The sequence below is a fragment of the Salvelinus sp. IW2-2015 genome, linkage group LG26, assembly GCF_002910315.2.
Source record: "Salvelinus sp. IW2-2015 linkage group LG26, ASM291031v2, whole genome shotgun sequence".
Taxonomy (NCBI): Eukaryota; Metazoa; Chordata; class Actinopteri; order Salmoniformes; family Salmonidae; genus Salvelinus; species Salvelinus sp. IW2-2015.
The window spans coordinates 27,928,033-27,949,427 of record NC_036866.1 but is presented as its reverse complement, the minus strand read 5'-3'; the positions used below and the strand labels follow the sequence as shown (position 1 = coordinate 27,949,427).

The following is a 21,395-nucleotide window of genomic DNA, read 5'->3' as shown; positions in this document are numbered from 1 at the left end:
AATTAGACAATTTTCCTGTCCTGCTAAACATGTAAATGTATGGGGTTCTTTTGGGTGTGAGGGAAAATGTATGGAGTAAAAGTTGTCAAAAATATAAATAGTAAAGTACAGATATATAAAAAAAACTACTTAAGTAGTACTTTAAAGATTTTTACTTAAGTACTTTACACCACTGCAATCAATTGAATTTACCACAGGTGGACTCCAAGTTGTAGAAACATCTCAAGGATGATCAATAGAAATAGGATGCACCTGCGCTCAATTTGGAGTCTCATAGCAAAGGGTCTAAATACTTATATAAATAAGGCATTTGTCTTTATTTAAAAAAATATATACATTTGCAAACATTTCTAAAGACCTATTTTCACTGTCATTATGGGGTGTTTTGTGTAGATTTGAGGAAAAAAATGAACGTAATACATTTTAGATAAAGGTTGTAACATAACAATGTTTGGAAAAAGTCTCAAATGGTCTGAATACTTTCCGAATGGACTGTACATGTAGGTCACAATATAATACTGTATACCTAGTCATATATGATACTGAGGTCTGGTTTCCCGGACACAGGTTAAGCCTAGTCCTGGACTAAAACGCATGCTCAATGGAGAATCTGTGTTTGGGAAACCAACCTTGAATTATCTTGTTTACCAGGGTGAATGTACTGCTAATACCCTGTGGCAGTGAGTGAAGAAATTAGTTTTTTAATGATGAATAGTTTTACTGATGACACAGATTCTTTCATTTCCTCAATTTCCTTCCTGTAGAAGACGTGCAACTAGTTTATAAAAGTAGGGCACTGTCAGTTAAATTAGTGACCCACCTGCAACGACAGAACTTCTCCCAGTTTGTTGTGTTAATCTTTGTGTGAAGTGAACATTAGGTGATGAAAGTTGCACAAAAGTAGTTTTTGTTTTCTCCAGAGGTTATACTACAAATCAGGATCAAAGACAGAAATAATGGCTGAATTTCTGGTTCATTAAGAACTAAACTTTTTGGTTGTGTTTTTTTGTTGTTGAGTCAATTATACCATGCCAATTTGTAAAACATGTAAGTTATTTCAGAACATTTAGTTAAGTTAGCAGGCTAACACTCTGATCATGCTTTGTATTTTATACCTCTGGTGATTTCAACCTCAGACTTTTAAATTCCTTAATGCTGTACCATGCTATTGCATGAACCAGAATAAAGAAGTTAACTTCAATATAACATCTACTATTCTCCTTATTTGGTGTATGTACAGTATCTGCTATGTTGTGGTTACACTCCCAAAACGGTATGTTGAGTAGGATACATGATATCGTTACATCAATTGCTGCCCATAATGTCATGCCTGACATTATCCTTTTTCCACATCAGCAGAGGGAAATGTGGTCTTTGTTTTTCTCACACACTCCCTTCCTACCCTTTCCTCATTCTTTCACTAATTTCCTTCTCTCTCCATTTGTCTCATCCAAAGTTGTCAAAAGCTGTTTAATAGCAACATAAACCACACAAGGCTTACACTACAGAGTTGTGGCTAGACGAACTGAGATTTCATTCATGTGTAAACTATTGCTGCTGACTACAGAAAAAACAAGTAGTTCAACTGAAACAACTCTCTCTGTGATAGGGCCTATAGATCATGACAATGTATACAGTCAGAGTCCATAAAGGTCTGACTAGAGTGTCACCCATACTGTATTTATTGTTCAGTTGCGGCCAAATATATTGGCACTTTTCGTAGCCCTTTCCTGCAGTCAATAACCAAAGCGCCCTCTTTGGCCTCATGGGTGGAATGTTTTTGCGATTTTCCCAACAACAAAAATCTGGTGGTTCTGTGTCAAACAGTTTTGTTATATTTTAGTCTTCTGTGATGCATATAAAGTGTAGTATTGGGATGCAAACTCAAAATGTAATACATTTCAACTCTATATCTGACATGGTACAGGTGTCTTCTTTTTTTTTTTTTTTAAACCCATAACCATGTGTGTGGTATATACTTTTGTTTCAAAGTGGATTTGTTTAAGCCTACCAAGAATCACCATGTGACCCTGATTTAGCCCACTGCAGTAAAATGTTAAATAATTCCTATTTCTTTTCAAAGAAATTGAAAAAAACGTATTGGATTTTCCTCATTACAGAACCTATTGTATTTTTGTAAACTTAAGTTCACAATTTTAATTGAGAAACTAAAGACAAATGGCATGGACAAAATTATTGGCACCCGGAGCTAGTACTTGGTTGCACAGCCTTTTGCCAAGATAAGTGCTTTTCAGCAGCAAGTTGCTCAAATTGTTCTATGTTTTAAGCGGTGCCCTCCACCAACTGCTGTTTCCAGCTCTTGCCATAGGTTATGGATGGGATTCAGATCTGGACTTTGCTGCCCACTCCAGAACAGCATCTGTTCTTGAACCTGGGTGTTTTTTTATGTGTGTTTGGGGTCGCTGTCCTGCTGGGAGACCCACAACCTTCAACGGAGACACTGGGTTGAACATTGGATCCAAAACACCTGATAATCTGATTTCGTGATGGGCCGCAGGTAGCCTAGTAGTTAGAGAGTTGGGCCAGTAACCGAAAGGTTGCTAGATTGAATCCCCGAGCTAACAAGGTAAAAATCTGTTTTGTCCCTGAACAAGGCAGTTAACCCGCTGTTCCTAGGCTGTCATTGTAAATAAGAATTTGTTCTTAACTGATTTGCCTGGTTAAATAAAAAATCAAATAAAAAAATGCCTTGCACACGGAATCCAAAAACCAAAAACCTATGGCATTTGTCATTATTTTCTCCATTCAAATTGAAAACTTAAGTATACAAAAAAAAATGTGGTTCTGCAATGTTGAAAAYCCAATAACAAGGTGTGGAGACAAGTTATTGTTATTTTAGAAGAAATAGGGAAATATTTAAGAAAAGTGCAAGGGTGCCAATATATTTGTCCGCAACTGTTTGTTCGTATTACTAGAAATAATTATTTTTTCAAACATCATAAACTTAATTTGTTTATCATACCTCATCTACGATGCATGACATACTAGTAGAACTGTTTTCCATGTACATTGTATTTACAATAAAACATACACTGAGTATACCAACCATTAGGAACACCTTCCTAATATTGAGTTATACCCTCCACTTTTGCCCTCAGAACATCCTTAATTTGTCAGGGCATGGACTCTATAAGGTGTCGAAAGCATTCCACAGGGATGCTGGCCCATGTTGAYTCCAATGCTTCCCACAGTTGTGTCAAATTGGCTGGATGTCCTTCAGGTGATGGAACATTCTTGATACACACAGGAAACTGTTGAGCATGAAAAACCCAACAGGGTTAGAGTTCTTGACACAAACTGGTGCGCCTGGCACCTACTACCATACCCTGTTCAAAGGTACTTAAATATTTTGTCATTCACCCTCTGAATGGCACATATCCATGTCTCAATTGTCTCAAGGCTTAAAAATCCTTCTTTAACCTGTCTCCTCCCATTCATCTACACTGACTGAAGTGGATTTAACAAATGACATCAATAAGGGATCATAACTTTAATCTGGATTMACCTGGTCAGTCTGTCATGGAAAGAGCAGGTGTTCTTACGTTTAGTATACTCTGTATATTTTACACAGTCTTCAATGATATATGTACCGTATGACACAGCGCTACTCATTGTAGAGAAAGGGTTTGAAATATCAGCGGTTGAGCTGTTTTTCAATGAAATTAAAAACGTTGAGTGAGATCTTAGCTTTGGTATCGGGTTCCATTGCTGCATTTGGCACTTGAACACTAGTATAACTCCTGGTTTATATTGGTGTTGTGACTTAAACAGGTACGCTTGTATTGCTTGGTGGTAGGCCACTAGTTATAAATTCTTTATAAGAACAAACTGTTTATTAAAAAACAGCTATAATGTATGAGTTACACTTTATGTTCACTCTCCCCCAGTAGCTGGCACTAAAGTATGACGTGATCTTGCATATTGGTATAGTTATCATCAACACTACACTGACATTTCTTATTCAAAGTTCTTCAAATCAGTTCTACTTTGGTTGTTTCAGTAAGTTCATTGTTCATTTAGCACATTTTGGAACTAACTGTACAGTTATATACAGCTTATAACTAATCAAACAGAACTATCTATAAGTCTATGTGTAGAATCCCCATAAAACTGCAACTGATAGTTAGTTCTACCTCTGTACACTTCTGTTGTAGCAGTGCAAAAACTGCTTGATCTGAATGCTAACATCACTCAGTTAAGTCCTTAGCTCTCACTAGAGGTCAATATATAATCTCTGTGCATTATACATGTCATATCCTTACGTCCTTGTGGCACATAGATGACACATGGTTCAAACCCTGTAGCATCTGCCTACAGGTCAATAGTGTCACTGCACACGCTAAGAGCATCGATCTGTCGGCACACGTTGACGAATTCTGCTTGTACGGCCGTATCCCGTTCCAGCAACCTGCTTTCACTCAGGTCCTCTCTGCCCTCCAGCCGCCCCTCCCCCCAACTGTCCTGCGAGGCCGAGCTGAGGGTGCGGTAACGTCTGTGATAGGTAAGGTGGGGGAGTGTCCTGGGCATGCTGCTCTGGGAGGGCTGCCCTCTGGTGGTGTGGGGGTGTGACCATGCCCCTCCTGTCCCTGAGCTGGAGAACAGACCCTGGGAAGACCCACTCAGGGACTCCTGGCACAGATAGCTGGAGTTACTACCTCTCCACCAGCATTCAGGCAGACAGCAGGGATCGCTGTGGCCTGGGAGAATGCATCCCGGCTGGGGAGGCCGTGTAGGAGACATATCCACATCTCCACAGGAAGAGGTCCGGTAGAGGGGACTGTCAGCTGAGCTGTTTCCAGGCCATGAGGCACTCTGGCTGTGGTGGGAGCCAGGGGAGTTCAAGGAGAGGCTGGAAGAGGCGTGGAGCAGCCTGGAGGGGCTGAAAAGGCCGTGGGGGAACAGGGTCTCGCTGTACAGGGCCTGGTCTATGCTGCGGGACAGGTCAATGGGAGAGGGGGGGCGCAGGTCCACTGTGGAGTCAGTTTCCAGACATAGACTACCCTGGGAGGAGCCCTGGGACTCAACCCCAGCTTGAAGTCTCCCTGGTGGGCTTGGAGGATCAGGGAGGTTGGGGTGTCTGGAGGTTTTGGTCTGGCCAGGGTGGGGGTTAAGGTGAGGATGCAGATTCAGTCCATTTGAAGAGGGTTCCATTAGTGTGTAGAGGGGGAGGTCTTCGGACTGGCGCTTCCTGATGACATCACAGACCACCTGCTTCTCTTTCTCCCCAAGGGACCAGGGGTAGTGAGGGGGGAGGATGGGAGAGAGGGGAAGTGGGTGGCTAGGCCCTCCTGCCGGTGAGGCACAGGGCAGCCGCGCCCACGACCCCTGACAGGTGTTGGTGTTGAGTTTAGTCCGGGAGGAGGAGTTAGAGTTGGAGCAACAGAAGAGGAGGGGCTGAGTGCCGATGATTGACAGGGACAGACACACCCCTACCTCACAGAGCCTGCAGCCCAGGTGGTATGCCCACCAAGGCCAGGGCTGGAACCCTGCCCCAGCATTCACCCCTCCGAGCCCTAATGCATGTAACATCCCATACAGCTGAAGCCCCCCACACCCTAACAGGCACAGAGCCCCTCCCACCCCAGCCCTTGCTGCCCTTCTCCACTCCTCAGCCTCAGCGAATGGGCACCGGAACAGCCGCCCCACCAGAACTGGGGAACCTGTTACCTCTCCCTCACCGTCACTCAGCCGTTGGATGTGTTTGGCGTCTTGTCGTACATGGCAGTAGAAGAGGAGGAAGGAGCAGGGGAGGAGGAGGCAGAGGAGGATGAACACTCCCTGGGGGAGCAGGAGAAGAACAGGGAGGCTTGGGAAGACATGGAATAGAGCTATGGAGCCCATGAAGGCCCCGAAGTGCATCAGGGAGAGGAAGAACAAGAGACAAGGCCTGGGCAGGGTGGAGAGAGGGAGGGAGAGAGAGAGGGAAAAATGAAGGGAGAGGTACATGCGAGAGCGGAGGGAGAGAAGAAGGAAGCAGACGGAGAAGGCAGAGGTGAGGCAGGGGAAGGGTAGTTCAGAGAGGAGGAGAGAGCCCAGAGCAGGCAGGTGGTCCTGGTGACTATAAGCATCATACAGCAGAAAGAATGCTCTAGTGCCTCCGGTGGCCAGGAGGAACAGGTGCAGCAGGGTGAAGTAGGGGCTTCCTGGGGGGCAGCGCAGGGGCAGACCTAACAGGCAGAGTACAGATATCAGACCTAATGCAGTGAACACAGATCCCAGACCGTAGATGTGGGCCTCCCAGGCAAAGCCCCAGGTGGCTAGAGCTGAGTTCCAATCAGAATACAGAGGCACAAAGAGAGGAGGGGTTAGAGACAGAAAGGGGCGCTGGGATTGATTGGAGATGATGTCATCGGGGTAAAAGGAGCTCCAGGATTGATCAGTTGTGTTGCAGGGTGTGGCTCTGGTGTCAAGGCTGCAGTCGACGAGAACCGACTCATTGGTGGCCGACTTTGGCCACCCCTCCTCTGGAAACACACCTGCAAAAACAGAAACAAAGATTCTTGAAACTGATGCCCAAATCAACCACTTGCCCCTGGAATTTCATTGGGTGAAATATCAGGGAGAGAGAGGGAGAGCAAGAGAGCTAATCCATTATAAAAGTACATTCTTGTAACTGGGAATCTCTAACTGGGTCAGAGAGAGAKAGAGCCAGGGGAGAGAGAGAGAAAGGGTGGGAGGGAGGGACAGAGAGCAAGAGAGGGAGAGAGAGACTGTGTTCAGATGAGGTAGTTTTGACCCCATTGCTGTTCTCATTTGTGTAACTATTTATAATCACAAGCACACTCTTATAACTAACATATCAATAATAACATAATATGGCAAGAAAAAGTATGTGAACCCTTTGGAATTACCTGGATTTCTGCATAAATTGGTCATCAAATTTAATCTGATCTTCATCTAAGTCACAACAATAGACAAATATAGTGTGCTTAAACTAATAACACACACATTATTGTAATTTTCTTGTCTATACTGAATACATCATTTACACATTCACAGTGTAGGTTGATGAACCCCTAGGCTAATTGAAGTCAGGAGTCAGCTAACCTGGAGTCCAATCAATGAGATGAGATTGGAGATGTTGGTTAGAGCTGCCTTGCCCTATAAAAAACACTCACAAAATTTGAGTTTGCTATTCACAAGAAGTATTGCCTGATGTGAACCATGCCTCGACCAAAAGAGATCTCAGAAGACCTCAGATTAAGAATTATTGACTTGCATAAAGCTCGAAAGGGTTACAAAAGTATCTCTAAAAGCCTTGATGTTCATCAGTCCACAGTAAGACAAATTGTCTATAAATGAAGAAAGTTCAGCACTGTTGCTACTCTCCCTAGGAGTGGCCGTCCTGCAAAGATGACTGCAAGAGCACAGCGCAGAATGCTTAATGAGGTTAAGAAGAATCCTAGAGTGTCAGCTAAAGACTTACATACATTTCTGGAACATGCTAACATCTCTATTGAAGAGTCTAAGATATGTAAAACACTAAACAAGACTGGTGTTCATGGGAGGACGAAGCCACTGCTGTCCAAAAAAAACATTGCTGCACATCTGAAGTTTGCAAAAGTGCACCTGGATGTTCCACAGCGCTACTGGCAAAATATTCTGTGGACAGATGAAACTACAGTTGAGGTGTTTGGAAGGAACACACAACACTATGTGTGGAGAAAAAAAGGCACAGAACTCCAACAGCAAAACCTCATCCCAACTGTAAAGTATGGTGGCGGGAGCATCATGGTTTGGGGTAGCTTTGCTGCCTCAGGGCCTTGACAGCTTGCTATCATCAACGGAAWTTTTTTTTCTCCAGAGTTTATCAAGACATTTTGCAGGAGATTGTTAGGCTATCTGTTGAAGCTCAACAGAAGTTGGGTGATGCAACAGGACAACGACCCAAAACACTGATGCAACAGAAGAAAATACGCCTTCTGGAGTGGCCCAGTCAGAGTCCTGACTTCAACCCGATTGAGATGCTGTAGCATGACCTCGAGACAGCAGTTCACACAAGACATCCCAAGAACATTGCTGAACTGAAACAGTTTTGTAAAGTGGAATGGTCCAAAATTCCTCCAGACCATTGTGCAGGTCAGATCCGCAACTACAGAAAACATTTGGTTGAGGTTATTGCTGCCAAAGGAGGGTAAACCAGTTATTAAAATCAAAGGTTCACATTCTTTTCCCACCCTGCACTGTGAATGTTTACACGGTGTGTTCAATAAAGACATGAAAACGTATAATTGTTTATGTGTTTTTAGTTTAAGCAGACTGTGTTAGTCTATTGTTGTGACCTAGATCAAATTGTATGGCCAATTTATTCAGAAATCCAGGTATTTCCAAAGGGTTCACATACTTTTTCTTGCTACTGTATTCTATACTGTATGTCTGTCCCCTATGATTACATAACATCTGAATAATGTAGACAAGTCCATTCCCTATGTGCCTGCCTACTGCCTACTGAGCTCTACAACAAGACCTTCTCTGGTCTCTTCTCTTCATGTGTGTGTGTGTGTGTGTGTGTGTGTGTGTGTGTGTGTGTGTGTNTGTGTGTGTGTGAGAGAGAGAGATGTGAGACACAGAGCTAACCCAGTTCTGTCTCCCTCCCTCTTAGACCTTTTACTACCCTCTATCTATGCTCTCTACCCCTCCCTGGCTGGAGAGGCAAGATGCTTCTACAATGTCCTATATAAAACCACCAGTCCACTGTGTTTCTCATTCACATCTCATTTACTGTCCTCACACAAAGGAATTCATTAACAGTCTCCCTCAGCGTAGCTGTTTAAGAAGATAGGACAGCAAGGGAGAGAAATAAAGTGTGTCTGTGACAGAGTAGAAAAGAAGAGGAGAGTGAGAGGTGGTAGAGATGGATGGAAGATGGAGGGGAGAGATGAAGGGGGAGATTGAGGGGGGAGAGAAGGAGGATTGATGGAGTGGGAGAGAAGGAGATGAGAGAAGGAGAGGAGAGAATGAGAAAGAGAGAGAGGAGAGAGAGGGAGAGGCGTGACGTAAACCACCCTGTGAATATAAAACTGTGTTTGCCAGCAGAATACATATCACACATTCACAGAGCAGGCACAGAGCAGACATAGAGCAGACATAGAGGAGGCACAGAGCAGACATAGAGCAGGCACAGAGCAGACATAGAGCAGGCATAGAGCAGACATAGAGCAGGCACAGAGCAGACATAGAGCAGATATAGAGAAGGCACAGAGCAGACAGAGAAGACAAGTCACCTTCCAACACACACTTCAATAGCAAACACACACACTACTAATACTACTACAACTACAACTGCTACAGGGGCATGTAAACACCAAACACACATTGTACTTCATGATATCAGAGGTAGGATGTCGTGAACAGAAAATATATAAGGGGTTACTCTCATCACACTGCCACAGTAAATCAGTACATTCACCACCAATATTTTACAAAATCGAAAATAGGTCAATTCTGCCAAATATCCTATAAATACTAGGGAAGACTATTCTTACCAACACCCTGAGGGTGTTGTAAAAGTGGACATATCACTGTGACATGGGGGTGAAGGGATGGGGGTTGGATGCTCTTACTTGTGTCTGTTCCTGTTTCCTCTGTGAAGTCCTGTAACTCGTCTCCAATCTCTTCCACCACGATATCTCCCTCCAGTATGTCTCTCTGTTGAGTGGCTGAGAAGTCCAGAGCTAACAACTCTCTGTTTGTGGCCTGGGCTCTGGGTTGGTGTTGGTCCGCGTCAGTAGTAGACCCTAGCTGTGTAGTCACTGGGGCTGGTGATGTAGGTCTAGTGAGTGGATTAAAGCCTTGGGTCTCTGTGTATTCACTGGGGCTGGTGATGTAGGTCTAGTGAGTGGATTAAAGCCTTGGGTCTCTGTGTATTCACTGGGGCTGGTGATGTAGGTCTAGTGAGTGGATTAAAGCCTTGGGTCTCTGTGTATTCACTGGGGCTGGTGATGTAGGTCTAGTGAGTGGATTAAAGCCTTGGGTCTCTGTGTAGTCACTGATAGTTCCCCGAAACTCATCTTTGTTGTCCTTTTTCTCAGTTTCCTCAGGTGCCAGTGTGGAGTCTTTCAGCCCTGGAAACCAGTCCAGAGAGTCGGCCCTTCTGGCTCCAGCTGTGGGGACTACAGGAGCCCAGGAGGGCCATACAGTGCTGTGTGAGGCCAGTACTGGGACGTCGATCTGTGTGTCTGTATGTGGGTGTGGTGGTGCCTTTGTGGCGCCCTCTGGGGCCAAGGTAAAGGCTTGAAGATGGAGGAGAGGAGCAAGGGAGAGGAGGAGAGAGGTCCACATCACAGCAGCCATGATGGAGACCCTATAGTGTAATATTCTCTTTGAAGTCACATGAGGCAGGTAAACATTGCTGTCCAATCACATGATTCCCAACGAACACTTCTTTCAGCTCAATGCCACATACTTAAGAATAGGCTCACCTGCAGAACCCAGACAACACACACCTCACAGTCAAATAAAACCACATTATATTTGTCACATGCTTCGTAAACAACAGGTGTAGACTAACAGTGAAATCCTTACTTATGGGCCTTTCCCAACAGTACAGAGAGAAAGAAAATAGAGAAATAATAGAAAAGTAATAACATGTAATAATAAAAGTAATAATAAATACACAATTAGTAACGATAACTTGGCTATATACATGGGGTACCAGTACTGAGTCGATGTGTAGAGGTACGAAGTAATTGAAGAAGATATGTACATATAATTAGGAATAAAGTGACTACGTAACATGATAGATAATAAACAGTAGCAGCTGTGTATGTGATGAGACAAAAAAGTTAGTGCAAAAAGGGTCAATGCAGATAGTCCGGGTGACTATTGGTTAACTATTTAACTAACTATTTAGAAATCTTATGGCTTGGGGGTTGAAGCTGATCAGGGTCCTGTTGGTTCCAGACTTGGTGCATCGGTACCACTTGCTGTGCGGTAGAAGAGAAAAAAGTCTATGACTTGGGTGCCTGGAGTCTTAAAAAATGTTTAGGGCCTTCCTCGCAGTCAGCATACAAAGAAACTGTAGCAGTGTCCTCTCCTCCTCCACTAGAAAAAACAAACTCTCCCATGTACGCATGCATACCTAATTTAGATTTTTTTTCTGCCTATCTCTGCAAATGTACTCAGAAAGTAGCACAGCACTCACCATTGATATGCACAGCGACACCAACCACTTTAATMTATCCCTCTCCAGCAATCTCTCTTCTTTGTCTCTTCACAACTCCCCCACCCCTGCCTCAGTCTTCTAGACCCTCTTATTTTTCAGACAGCAGACAAATATCACACATACACACACATTTGTAGTACTTACTGCATCCTTCTGCTCTCCATCAGACAGGACAGGTCCCAGCTCAGCCAAGCAACAACAATCCCCTCTGTCCCACACCACACTGCTGCTGCCTCCGCTGCTGCCACATAGATCCCTCCGTCTGTCTGTGTGAGAGTGTGAGTTACAGGCTCACTCCTCTTYTCAGTATCATTCACATACTCTCCCCCTCTCTTTCCGTCCCTCCCTCGTTCAGTTTCTCTCTTCTTCTGATGTGTGCCGGGAATGCATGGTTCCCGTGGATACACCTCACTGTGTAAATTATTTATCATTGCGGTCTGGTCATACATTCACATGTCAGTGAGAATAAATCATTAATTGGAGGATGGCACTGTGCATATAGAATTAACTATCAGATCAATACAGTGTATTGGATGTAAATTGCGGCTTGAGTTTAAACCAACCCTCTCTGTGATACTTTACATAAAAGCAATAGTCAGTGTAAAAGTGACTACAAATTAAAAGTACGTCACAATTTATGGTACACACATCACAAGGAATTTGTAACTTCTTTGTGAGCCTAGCACGCACAACTGGTGTTTTATATTGTTATGGGGTGTGTGTCCTCTGCCCTGTCATCACACCATCTATCTATCTCTCGTTATCTGTCTCCTTCTACTCAACATGTTGATGTCATCAGACTCTGATAGATATAGTACTGTATCTCCCTGTGGGGTAAAGTCCAGGCTCATCTCCTCATTTAATTCCTCTGTGGATACTTGAAAATAAACACTGATCCACATACTGTACCTTGTTAATCTGTGTACATCTTCAATCTGTACTCTGACTGACCAGAGTTGAATAGGATGATATTGGCCATTGTACTGTATCTACTGTATATTATAGATCTGTTCTGCTAGTATACGACTGACTGGGGGTTGGATTATGGGTGAGCGTCATTGATTACAGCAGTGCATTCACAGAGCATGAACCAATGCGTCTAGCCACTGTCTATCTATGCAGTATCATAGAGCAATAACAAAGCTGCATTGAGATATTGTATTCCAGTATGTAATTTTTTTTTATACTGACCAAAAATCAATTGGATTTAGAGCAATGATGAATGGATCGTCTTCAGTATCAATATCTCCTTCATCTCTCCTGTCTGTTGGTCAGACTATCAGGCAGGTTTGCGCTGATGGAACAGAAAGCTCTTATTTATTCCTGTAGACACTGTAGAGTAGCTCGTCCCTGACCTATTTATATACCTGGGGAACATCAAACAGACACACAGGCCGGCAGGAAGACAGCCATCGGTGTAGAATGAGATAGTTTGGTTTCAGGATTGAGGCATTATCTGTCTCTGGGAAACAGCAGAGTTAATGATCCATAACCAGAGAGAGGCCCAATACTTGATCAATGATGGATCAATAACAGTAAACAGGACCTGCTCACAATGGGGTAAGCCTAGGGGTGGAGGGTCACAGAGTACAGGGTAGTCACCTGGGGTAAAAAACTTACCAGGCATTAAACCAGGGGTGTTCTGTACCACTCAAAACTGTGTTAGCCAGCTGAGCTGAAGCTCTGGGACCAAACACCAGTCTTCAGGTTTCACACAACAGTTGGCCAGCCCTGCTGTAGGGGGTTAGGAGATCCACACCAGAGCCGACTGACACTCGGAGTGATGACCACACAGGAGGCACCAACCAGCCGGAACTAAGGGTGTAAGGAGAGGAACAATGACTGACCAAACACATGACCTCAGCGTTGGGCATGGCCAACCCCCCAAAAAAGTACCTACACACACTTATACACAGGAGAACACTCACACACAAGCTTGCACAGAAACACACACTCGGGAACACTCTAACACGCATACACAACTACATGCACATACACACCACGCACACACATACACACACCACGCATACACGCACATGCGCACACAGACATCAAGCACACACACATCACGCCTGAGCGCGCATACACCGTCTGCCTGCATGGCTGCTGAGTCAGGCCTGACAGGGGATGAGTTGTCCAAACTGGGGGCCCAATGTGTTCTATGTGTGTGAGTCAGAAAGGCTGCATGATTTGCATGTTAGAGAGATATAGGCCAGCTCATATCTGGCAATGAGAATTGCAGCATAAGCTGCAGAGCATACTGTAACAGCCATATTGAATTAATTAAATACTCTTAAAACACATGGTTGTTTCAACTATGAGAAAATAACACACACACACGTTAAAATGATCGAGGATAAAAACATAATAAATAATTACAAACGTTATGTATTTCCATTTGGGTCCTCAACTTTCAAGTTCTTCAATTCAGAATTCACAAAAGAAAAGTCACAACAATGCATTCATCTACAGATGTTTCTCCTTGACAAAAGCACAGCCTTCCAATTGTCTTAAGGAATTAAAAGATACACGCGTTTTCGCTCACTCCGAAAAATAATTCGGTCTTCAAAATAACACACATTTACAGTAAAGGACGCGTTAAAAATACAAGGGACTATCACTAAAGTGTTGACGACACTCTAAAATGAAACCGTTATCAACTCTTCAGAATTAAGTTATGAAACCTTATTCAATGAAAATAAAATGGTCTTTGTTTGGATAAAATTAGAGTGCTCAAAAGTGTTTATTTAGCTGTTGTTTAAATGACCTAACGATCATAGCCCCCATATGTAGGAACGATTTCACCAGCTGGTGACATGAGTACAGTGTTGCCAACTAATTTTCAGGGGAAGTTGCTAGAGGCAGGTTGATTTGTTGCTAAAAGTTACTAAATGACGTTGTGATGTCATTGCGTGATAAGGTAAAAGTGCGTCATTACGTTGAATACACAATAACGTTACTCAAATTGACTGGCCAGATCGGCAAAAAATATGATTTGACATTTGTTCAGGTACTTTTCTGTACAATTTTGATTGAGACATGTTGATTGATGTTGTAAGTTCTGTTCGAGATCAAACATTCGTGACCAACTATATTCATTGGGTTTGGCTCGTCGAACTCGTACTGCTGCTGCAGTCAGCCAACAATGTTTTGCTGAAAATGCTGCTGGCCTGCTGCTGCCTGTGCACGAGTTGAGCGCATGCTGCAGACGTCACTCACATTGCACTTTTGCAGCCAGGCACGTGTGTTGTGACTGAGTGTGTGACAGAGAACATTGTGTTTGTGTCATTTAGAGGGAAATTGCGTGCATTTTAGCGTTTGAGTCACTTTTCAAAAGTTGCTAAAAGTTCAAAATAAATGTTTAAAAGTAGCTACATTTGTTGCTAGGTGCTATTTGAAAAAATAGTTGCCAGGGTAGTCTGGAAAGTTGCTAAATTGGCATCACTGCATGAGTACTGTCTCTAATGAGTACTTCGTGGACGTTGGGGCGTAGCGACATGGCACACGTTGAAGAGTTACCGTTCTCCTGGATTTTTTTCTTCAAACTAAGAGTCCCCCTGCAAAGACATGCTAAACTTTGCACTCTAGTGCAGTGTTTCCCATCCCCGGTCCTCGAGTACCACCAACAGCACACATTTTCATTGTAGCCGTGGACAAACACGCCTCATTCAACTCATTGAGGGCCTGATGATTAGTTGACAAGTTGAGTCAGGTGTGCTTGTCCAGGGTTACAATAAAAAAGTGAACTGTTGGGGGTACCGAAGAAACAGGGTTGGGAAACTGTTTTCCCAACATTGCAACCGCCTTTGAAAAAATAAATACATAATTTGATGTATTATTTATACCAGCATTTATATTCTAACTTTACACAGATGCTGGTATGTTGAAAGGTATTGTGTAGGCTATATTTAAAGAAAAACGTTTAATAAATACAAATATATGTTGTTGGAATTACTCAATAGAGTCTGCTAAACTTAAATTGGTCTTTTGTGCTGGGCAATGGATTTAACGGATTTAGTACTGGTGACTCCTTACTCCACCCACTCCATTGCAATACACAGTATATATAGAATACTTATAGTATTGGGTGGTAGAGAAAAAAATGTTACTACCTGTCTCATATAGACTGGGGTGGGAAATACTCAGTTGGGTCTCTACTAACCAAATATGGTTAGTTTTGGAGGGGGACTGTGTCGCCCGGCCTGCTGCTGGCTTTTCATTGTTGGAGCTAGAAACACAAGCATTTCTCTACACCCGCAATAAYATCTGCTAAACACATGTATGTGACAAATACAATTTGATTTGCTGGCTTTTCATTCCGCCCCCTCCATAGCCCCCAATGCAATGTACTGTAATAGACTGTACATGGTATACATACTGGCTTGTAGAGATAACTTTTCTACCTGTCTCAGCTGAGACTGAGCATTTCCCACTCCACTTTAGCTGAGACAGGTAGAAAAGTTATCTCTACAAGCCCAAATGTATCCTATGTACAGTCTATTACAGTGTAATGCATTGGGGCTATGGTGGGGGCAGAGTGAAAAGACAACAGCAGGCTGTGTGACAGTCCCCCCCAAAAAGTAACCATATTTGGTTATTAGAGACCCTACTGACTATTTCCCACCCCACTTTAGCTCAGACAGGTGAAAAAGTTATCTCTACAACCCAATATTCTCAACATACCAGTGTCAACATAGTATTTTTTCATTATTGGTCTTTAAAAAAAAAGTCAAATCATATGTTTTATTTGTTTTCATAAATTACTCATTGCCTTTCTTGTTGACACAATAAAAGTGGCCATTGATTAAAATTCCATATCTTTTGAATGAGTTATCCACATTGCAAGGTTTCGTCATTACATATTAACGTGACGTCATTTATGCTGCTGGCAGAATACTAGTCGCTGAAGCGTTTTGTGAGTGAAGCATTTTCACAGGTAAGGAATGTTCTCATATGATAGCTAGCTAGTTAGCAGCCTTCCAATGTTTTGATGTGTCAATACAGGATTTGATATTAAACCATTAGCAACATCAGAATTTAGCTAGGTCCTGTCGACCACGAAAAAATTGAGTAGCTAGCTAGCTAAGTGRTTGGAATTGTTTACTTGCGGTAAAATAGCTAGTTAACGTTAATTATGCCAGTTTCGACAGATCATGTTTTTGAGTTATTGAATTAATCTTGCTCACTAATTGCCCGTTAATATGCCTTTTAAAAATGTGTAATGATTACCAATTAACCTAGCATCTTTTTTTATTGATATTATCAGTGTGCAACATCCTATGTTGCCCGAAAATGGTTGTGGAAAATTGTGTTTTATTGAGACGGCACACATTTTCAATTTTTTTCCCCAACTGACTGCCATTAAAGCTAGTTACGGAGGAAAATTATGCTTTTGCAGCCTGAATGGAGGATGCTTTAGGTACGAGCCGGTCCACGGGGGACACAAGTATGTTACCGACTGGGCATATCAAACCTAGACGATAGTGCAGATCTAGCGGCCACCATCGGCTTCCTAGGCTAGTTACACAGTCTGAAACTAAGCACTACAAAAACGTGGAAAGGTAATTTACAAGCCAGAATATTGAGTACAAATACATTTTACTCTACCGCATGTCTGTGCGGTTGGTCCTTCTGCTGGTGGAAATTGGAGACAAAATATCTGCAGGAAAGTAGCTATTATTTACGATTACTTTTTAGAAAGCTGGTACCGCTGTTGACATTTTTATCATCTGGCACATGAGTAAAAAATTAACACCTGAGGGTCACGGTTATTATGTATGCATTGCTTGCATGTACTGTCTTGTGCACTGCATGTCTTAGGTGATGAGTTAACAAATCGTGATAGCCACACACAGGGACCCACGGTTTGAAGTCTGTTTAATAAAATGTTCCTGTGGGTATACATTTCCACCTGCAGAAGGACCAACTGTCCAGACTACCTGTAGAGTAAACTGACATTTTCGATATTTAACTACTGGCTTTCAGCAGACTGTTCGTTTTTTTTTGCAACACTAGTGTGGCAATACAGCGTTGCTAAAAGCAGCTATGTTTGCACATGCAGTGTGCCCTTGAGAAAGTCAGGGGTCCGACTGCTAGAGCTAGAACAACCTCATAGTTGTCAATAGGCTAGCTTGCAATTAATTAACACATAAATAACTGAATGAATAAATAATTGACTATGGTCAAATTACAATACAATAGAAGTACTAGATATCTATAATGTTACATTATGTTTATACAGCAAATCTGTCTACAAAATATAATTTTTCAATTTCTCATTATTTTCCCCTTCCAGACCAACGCCTTTACCACAGCTGCCTTATTGCACTGCCAGCACCCCCTACAGGCTTCCTAACTCAGCGCTCACTGTCCCATCTTGCTGTCACCATGCTATTCCGTGGGGTCACAGCTCACTGCATCAGCAAGACCATCACCTTGTACCTGAACGAGACAGCGTCACCTAAACCTTCACCTGGGCCTCCCATTGGCTCTCTGTCTGCCCTGAACGATGCAGCATGTACCCCACCAGCCATTACCCCAGGCCCAACCAATGCTAATGCTTCCCTGGTTGGGGTCGCGACCCCAGGCTGTGGCCAAGTACTGTGAGATCTACTTCCGTATAGGCTTCGATGTGCTCATAGTTTCAGTATGGTCCCTCTCAAGGCCAAGATGTGACCCCAGGCAGGACTCACTCGACTGTGGTCCGGTCCAGAAACAATCCCTATTCCCATCCACTACCCCTTAGGCCCTCAGCATGGCCCCCATCAAGGCCAAGTTACCACAGGACACAGCTATGGTCCAGTCCAGAAATAGTCTCTAGCCCAGTGGTATTCAATGCTTTTCAGCCGGGACCCCATTTTATTTCAGCCAGAACTTCTGGGAACCCCATTTTTGTAGTGCAAATTTCTCCCTACCCCACCGGAAATCTAATGACACAACCTTAAAATCGGTGAATTACAATTTTTACATGAACAAATAATCTTTAATTCATTATATTTTCAAAATGAAAAGAAACCAATAAATAAATGTACTCAATATTTTATTTTTCAAATGATCTTTCTCAACAACAAAAAATATATACACTACCTTTCAAAAGTTTGGGGTCACTTAGAAATGTCCTTGTTTTTGAAAGAAWAGCTAATTTGTTGTCCATTAAAATAACATCAAATGAATCAGAAATACAGTAGACATTGTTAATGTTGTAAATGACTATTGTAGCTGGAAAGGGCTGATTTATGGAATATCTACAGAGGCCCATTATCAGCAACCGTCACTCCTGTGTTCCAATGACACATTGTGTTAGCTAATCCAAGTTTATCCTTTTAAAAGTCTAATTGATCATTAAAAAACCSTCGTGCAATTATGTTAGCACAGCTGAAAACTGTTAGTACTCGCAAAACACCAGTCTCAACAGTCAAGAGGTGAATCCGGGATGCTGGCCTTCTAGGCAGAGTTGCAAAGAAAAAGCCATATCTCAGACTGGCCAATAAAGAGTAAAGATTAAAATGGGCAAAAGAACACAGACACTGGACAGAGGAACTGTGCCTAGAAGGCCAGCATCCCGGAGTCGCCTCTTCACTGTTCAAATCAAAGTTTATTTGTCACTTGCGCCGAATACAACAGGTAGACCTTACAGTGAAATGCTTACTTACAGGCTCTAACCAATAGTGCAAAAAAGGTGTTAGGTGAACAATAGGTAAGTAAGGAAATAAAACGACAGTAAAAAGACAGGCTATATACAGTAGCGAGGCTATAAAAGTAGCGAGGCTACAAACACACCGGTTAGTCAGACTGATTGAGGTAGTATGTACATGTAGATATGGTTAAAGTGACTATGCATATATGATGAACAGAGAGTAGCAGTAGTGTAAAAGAGGGGTTGGCGGGTGCTGGGTGGGACACAATGCAGATAGCCCGGTTAGCCAATGTGCGGGAGCACTGGTTGGTCGGCCCAATTGATGTAGTATGTACATGAATGTATAGTTAAAGTGACTATGCATATATGATAAACAGAGTAGCAGCAGCGTAAAAAGAGGGTTTGGGGGGGGGCACACAATGCAAATAGTCCGGGTAGCCATTTGATTACCTGTTCAGGAGTCTTATGGCTTGGGGGTAAAAACTGTTGAGAAGCCTTTTTGTCCTAGACTTGGCACTCCGGTACCGCTTGCCATGTGGTAGTAGAGAGAACAGTCTATGACTGGGGTGGCTGGGGTCTTTGACAATTTTTAGGGCCTTCCTCTGACACCGCCTGGTGTAGAGGTCCTGGATGGCAGGCAGCTTAGCACCAGTGATGTACTGGGCCGTACGCACTACCCTCTGTAGTGCCTTGCGGTCAGAGGCCGAGCAATTGCCGTACCAGGCAGTGATGCAACCAGTCAGGATGCTCTCGATGTTGCAGCTGTAGAACCTTTTGAGGATCTCAGAACCTATGCCAAATCTTTTTAGTTTCCTGAGGGGGAATGGGCTTTGTCATGCCCTCTTCACGACTGTCTTGGTGTGTTTGGACCATTCTAGTTTGTTGTTGATGTGGATACCGAGGAACTTGAAGCTCTCAACCTGCTCCACTACAGCCCCGTCGATGAGAATTGGGGCGTGCTCAGTCCTCCTTTTCCTGTAGTCCACAATCATCTCCTTAGTCTTGGCTACGTTGAGGGATAGGTTGTTATTCTGGCACGACACGGCCAGGTCTCTGACCTCCCTATARGCTGTCTCGTCGTTGTCTGTGATCAGGCCTACAACTGTTGTGTCGTCTGCAAACKTAATGATGGTGTTGGAGTCGTGCCTGGCCATGCAGTCGTGGGTGAACAGGGAGTATAGGAGGGGACTGAGTACGCACCCCTGTGGAGCTCCAGTGTTGAGGATCAGCGTGGGAGATGTGTTGCTACCTACACTCACCACCTGGGGGCGGCCCGTCAGGAAGTCCAGGATCCAGTTGCAGAGGGAGGTGTTTAGTCACAGGATTCTTAGCTTAGTGATGAGCTTTGAGTGTACTATGGTGTTGAACGCTGAGCTGTAGTCAATGAATAGCATTCTCACATAAGTGTTCCTTTTGTCCAGGTGGGAAAGGGCAGTGTGGAGTGCAATAGAGATTGTATCATCTGTGGATCTGTTTGGGCGGTATGCAAATTGGAGTGGGTTTAGGGTTTCTGGGATACGGGTGTTGATGTGAGCCATTACCAGCCTTTCAAAGCACTTCATGGCTACAGACGTGTGTGCAACAGGTCGGTAGTCATTTAGGCAGGTTACCTTAGTGTTCTTGGGCACAGGGACTATGGTGGTCTGCTTGAAACATGTTGGTATTACAGACTCAATCAGGGACATGTTGAAAATGTCAGTGAAGACACCTGCCAGTTGGTCAGCACACGTCCTGGTAATCCGTCTGGCCCCGCAGCCTTGTGTATGTTGACCTGTTTAAAGGTTTTACTCATGTCGGCTACGGAGAGCGTGATCATGCAGTCGTCCGGAACAGCTGATGCTCTCATGCATGCCTCAATGTTGCTTGCCTCGATGCGAGCATAGAAGTGATTTAGCTCATCTGGTAGGCTCGTGTCACTGGGCAGCTCGCGGCTGTACTTCCCTTTGTAGTCTGTAATAGTTTGCAAGCACTGCCACATAAGACGAGCGTCGAAGCCGGTGTAGTATGATTCAAGCTTAGCCCTGTATTGACGCTTTGCCTGTTTGATGGTTCGTCGCAGGGCATAGCACGATTTCTTGTAAGCTTCCGGGTTAGAGTCCCGCACCTTAATGTCACGCCCTGACCGTAGTGATCTTTTTATGTCTCTATTTTGGTTTGGTCAGGGTGTGATTTGGGTGGGCATTCTATGTTCATTTTCTATGTTTTGTATTTCTTTGTGTTTGGCCGGGTGTGGTTCTCAGAGGCAGCTGTCTATCGTTGTCTCTGATTGAGAACCATACTTAGGTAGCTTTTTCCCACATGGTTCTTTTGGGTAGTTATTTTCTGTTTAGGGTTTTTGCACCAGACAGGACTGTTTCGGTTTCGGTTATTCACTTTGTTATTTTGTTATAGTGTTCAGTTTCAATAAAAAGCATGAACACTTACCACGCTGCGCTTTGGTCCGATTCCTGTTCTTCAGACGACAAAAACCGTTACAGCATAGCAGGATTTCTTGTAAGCTTCCYGGGTTAGAGTCCCGCACTTTGAAAGCGGCAGCTCTACCCTTTAGCTCAGTGCGAATGTTGCCTGTAATCC

General features: G+C 43.5%; 1 protein-coding gene across 1 annotated transcript; it reads right to left on the bottom strand.

Moving 5' to 3' along the window:
* Positions 1–325: 325 nt before the first annotated feature.
* On the bottom strand, positions 326–19,975 carry LOC111952766 (proline-rich transmembrane protein 4). Its single transcript, XM_070435363.1, has 3 exons — positions 19,832–19,975; positions 9,585–9,852; positions 326–6,497 (listed from the first exon to the last, which is right to left on the bottom strand). Exons 1-3 carry the CDS (start codon positions 19,973–19,975, stop codon positions 4,333–4,335), a joined length of 2,577 nt encoding a protein of 858 aa, XP_070291464.1. The 3' UTR covers positions 326–4,332.
* Between the last annotated feature and the right edge of the window lie 1,420 nt (positions 19,976–21,395).